We start from the raw sequence: 3871 nt of genomic DNA on the forward strand, positions 1-3871 counted from the left end.
CTAGCCTTAAAAGTAGACAGGGTGTCTGCCTCACGGACTAAAACTGGTAGTTGGTTCCACAGGAGAGGAGCCTGACAAGCACAAGTAAAACTCCTGAAGAATATAAACACATAACTTTTGCGTCTTTTCAGGAACATAAAGAAGTCTGATTTATATCACTAAACATTTCTTAGTAATCGCATTTAATCCTATTATTCAAATATGGAAATACCCCAATGAAAAAAAATGAAAGAAAAAGAAGAATTCTGATAATTCACTCAGTTTCTGGAGTTTTTATTCATTGATTCTAATTTATCGTTTAGACAATAAATCAAAAATTCTTCTCACATTGAGAAACCGATAAATGCTCACCCCTAGTTTAGAGCCAAAGTTACTACTTTCATCTAAGCCTTTCACTTGTAAAGTACAATTAGCTCCACGTCTAACCAAGTTATTTTAGGAAGTATTCCCTCGTATTTCCTCCTCCACTTTCCAAAGATTCATCTCTCTGTTACAAGGATACGACTGCAGGCTGTAATTAAACCTTCCTTAACAAACCGTCTCTTTACAGGAAGCTGCAAACTTCACACACGGTTGTTCAGAGAGACGAACCTCATCACACACCTCTTCCCAGTACGGTGGCCCACAGCAACCAAGTCAGGAAGAGAAACATGGTGTGTGTCAAAGGTCATCACAATTTAAAAAATCTATCCTCGATCAGATGAGTGAATCCTGCCTCTTTCCTCAGAGCGGCATCGAGTCCTCAAAGCATCCGAGGCCCCTGGCTGAGCTGCAGTGTAGCGCTCAGAAGAGGACAAAGCAGTAAAGTGATGCAGAGCAAAGGTACGATGCTTTCTACTTCAGGAGAACATTTATGTACAATGCAGCTTAAAAAATCGCTCCTAGAAACAAAGCAGCTAAAATGATCAAATGAGACGGCAGAAAAGTCCCCAAACTGACTGAAATACCTGCGTGTGTGTGTGTGTGTGTGTACCTGTCTAGCCCTCAGAGTGAGGACCATTTTTCCAATTTCACCATTAAATTTAGGACCAGTTGTTGCAAAGTGAGAACATCTTGCTTTAGGGCTGAGGGTGAGCAATGCTCTGGCAGTAGTTGTTAGTCTGAGGGGTATAGAAAGGGTTAAAAATGGCCTCACTATATAGAACAAGACTAGAATGGGTATGCATGAGTGTACACACACATTAGCATCCTAACAGATAACTGTTAAATGAATATAACTGTTAAGTGTTTCAAAGATTGAAAGGTAATTATCAAATGTTCAGGAATGTTCATGTTATATTAGGACAAACAGTCCAGTCTTATGATGCGTTCAAATGCAACGCAATCTTGACGTCAAAATGATTGAAACGCAGAAATGTGGACGTTGGATCAAACTGGTCCAGTTGTTTCAAAGCTCTGGCTGCTCGACGCTCTGGTTGTTTATCTGCTCTGTTCTGTAGCTTCCAGCTAGAGAGCAGCTCGGCTTCATTTACTTTATGAGCTGGAAAATAGTTTGAACAGGTTTTTAAGTGAGAAAGTCCACCTCCAAACATCCTCTGTTCATCAGTTCATCAGGATTATAATCCCACTATAATCTGCAGTTCTTACTGGGAGCTCCAGACCTCCAGCATCCCGCCGGGAGGCAGCGCTGGGAATCCCCGCTGAAAGCTCTCTGCTGCAGGCAGCCTGTGGGGGATTTCCTGCTGCCGTTCATAGCGGCTGGAAGTGAATAGAAGGTTTTTAAGGTTTGAGGTAAAAACTACAACAACGAGAGTATGTAATCTAATATTTTTCATCAGCAGGTTTTAACATTTCTAGTTAATTTGGGTATTTATAATCTGTTTCTCCATAATTGGTAAAAAAAAATGTTTTAGTGCAGCAATAATGATCAGAGCTGCTTTCTGTTCCTTCTACATAACAATCCATTCTACCTGCTTTATTTAACCTTTAGAGTTAAACTCCTTTATATTTATTTATTTATTTTTCATCAGCAGGTTTTAACATTTCTAGTTAATTTGGGTATTTATAATCTGTTTCTCCATAATTGGTAAATAAAAAATGTTTTAGTGCAGCAACAATGATCAGAGCTGCTTTCTGTTCCTTCTACATAACAATCCATTCTACCTGCTTCATTTAACCTTTAGAGTTAAACTCCTTGATATTTATTTATTGTTCATCTGCAGAAGCAATGACAGCTGCCAGGTAGTGTCTTTCTCAACCAAAAACCTCCTGGATCAGCTTCTGTGATTGGTTGACGCTCTGGTGTCCAGCGCAAAGTTCGATTTCCTGAACTCTAGCGTTGAACGCTCGGACGCGCTGCTGGTCCTCTGGACGCCGTAACACATAAACTTTACATGTAAATCAGACGCTTTGATGCCCAAAACGCTTTTGGTGTGAACGCAGAATCAGAATTCTGACCCAGTTTGCAGCTTTAGATGAGAACAGGTTAATTTTCATGGTCTAGGATTTTACATGAAGATCACGTCTGCTGCATGTGTTGTAGGTGGTTGTCATGGAAACGCATGAATCCGCATTAATCGCTTGCATTAATCTAAATGTTTGTGTGTCACTAACGAGTTTCCTTCAGACTTGTTAACGTATCTAGACATGATGGCTAACTTGATTAGCCTGTAATCTCTGTGTTTGAACATCTTCTCTCTCTGTTTACAGAGCAGGAGCTTCCATCTAGGCCTCCTGATCCTCTGAAGGACGGCTTCGGTCTCAGATTAACGCTGATAAACAGTCATCTGATGAGAATAGCCACCAGCCAGATGTTTTTCCTCTGTCTTTTTTTCCAATTGAAAGCTTTTTATTATTGCTTCCCTTCTCTTTACTGGCTGATTCTGTTACCTACAGAACATCTAATGAACATTTATCAATGAGTTTCTCCTGCTGCCTCCTTTGCAGTGAGTCACATATAATCCAGAGATAATCCCACCTCAGTAGGAATATGATATATCATGTTAAAGTTGAACCTTGCTGCTTGAAGTTAATCCACATTCTATATGCCAAAGATTATAAGCTGATTATAACATAGAAGTCATTATACAACATTATTTCCTCTCTCTTGTATTTAATCTTTTTTCTTCCTTTTTACAGATTTTATAATTATTAACCTTATAATTGTCACTATTTTACTACTTTTATCCTTTTTTTACTACTCAAAATGCTTTTTAAAGCTGTTACATTGATTTCAAATAAAACTGAAGATGATAATTATAATATATCCTCATAAAATGAAACAAACTTCCATTTGTGTCCTTGTTTTTTTTTCTGGTCTTGAATTCCTAAAGGATTTTAAATCGGTGTATATAAAGGGAACGTTACCTCACTAGTGTTTTCATCCAAACCATTTAAAATGGTTCTATTCCATTTTTTATTAAAGCTATTCGTTTGTCATGATTTGCTTCAGAGAGACGATGGAGCGTACACACAAATAGAACATACAAGCATTGATCTAGGTGTACTTTCTATATGTGAGAAAGGTAGGTTAGCTACAGTCGTAGCTCTTTATATGGCTTCATTGACAAAAGAATTACCTTTAATCAGATGAGCTCTGAGTCAGTAAACCTGTTTAGAAGATTGAAAGCACATCCAGCGACTCGGTAAAAAGCTGAGCCAAACCCAGCGTGTAGATTCTGGTTTCATCACTATTAGACAGAAAAGGTTCATTTTCTACAGAAGGATATGAAGTTATTGGCAGCAGAAGCCAAGCCAATGCCCTTAAGGACATCTGGTCGAAAACCAGGTCAGATGTAGCAAACATGAAGAGAAAAACAGGTCCCTAATGTCACTGACTCCGTCATACAGGTCTGACATCTAACGGGACAAATGCAGTCCCAAGTCCAGTATCTGAGCTCATGTGGATATTGAGGACTTTCAACAGAGCCAC

The 3871-nt window shown here is 38.9% G+C and overlaps 1 protein-coding gene across 1 annotated transcript in view; it reads left to right on the forward strand.

Annotated features, from left to right (window-relative positions):
- The window catches only part of LOC107101083 (rho guanine nucleotide exchange factor 39-like), a 31440-nt gene extending 28276 nt beyond the window's left edge, over positions 1 to 3164 (forward strand). The window contains exons 5-7 of the mRNA XM_015399843.1: positions 551 to 653; positions 728 to 822; positions 2650 to 3164. Of these exons, the coding sequence (XP_015255329.1) occupies positions 551 to 653; positions 728 to 805 (181 nt within the window). The 3' untranslated portion in view covers positions 806 to 822; positions 2650 to 3164. The remainder of the gene's footprint in view (positions 1 to 550; positions 654 to 727; positions 823 to 2649) is intronic.
- The last annotated feature ends 707 nt before the right edge of the window (positions 3165 to 3871 follow it).

The sequence above is a fragment of the Cyprinodon variegatus genome, unplaced genomic scaffold (genome assembly GCF_000732505.1).
Source record: "Cyprinodon variegatus isolate N-32 unplaced genomic scaffold, C_variegatus-1.0 Scaffold1052, whole genome shotgun sequence".
Taxonomy (NCBI): Eukaryota; Metazoa; Chordata; class Actinopteri; order Cyprinodontiformes; family Cyprinodontidae; genus Cyprinodon; species Cyprinodon variegatus.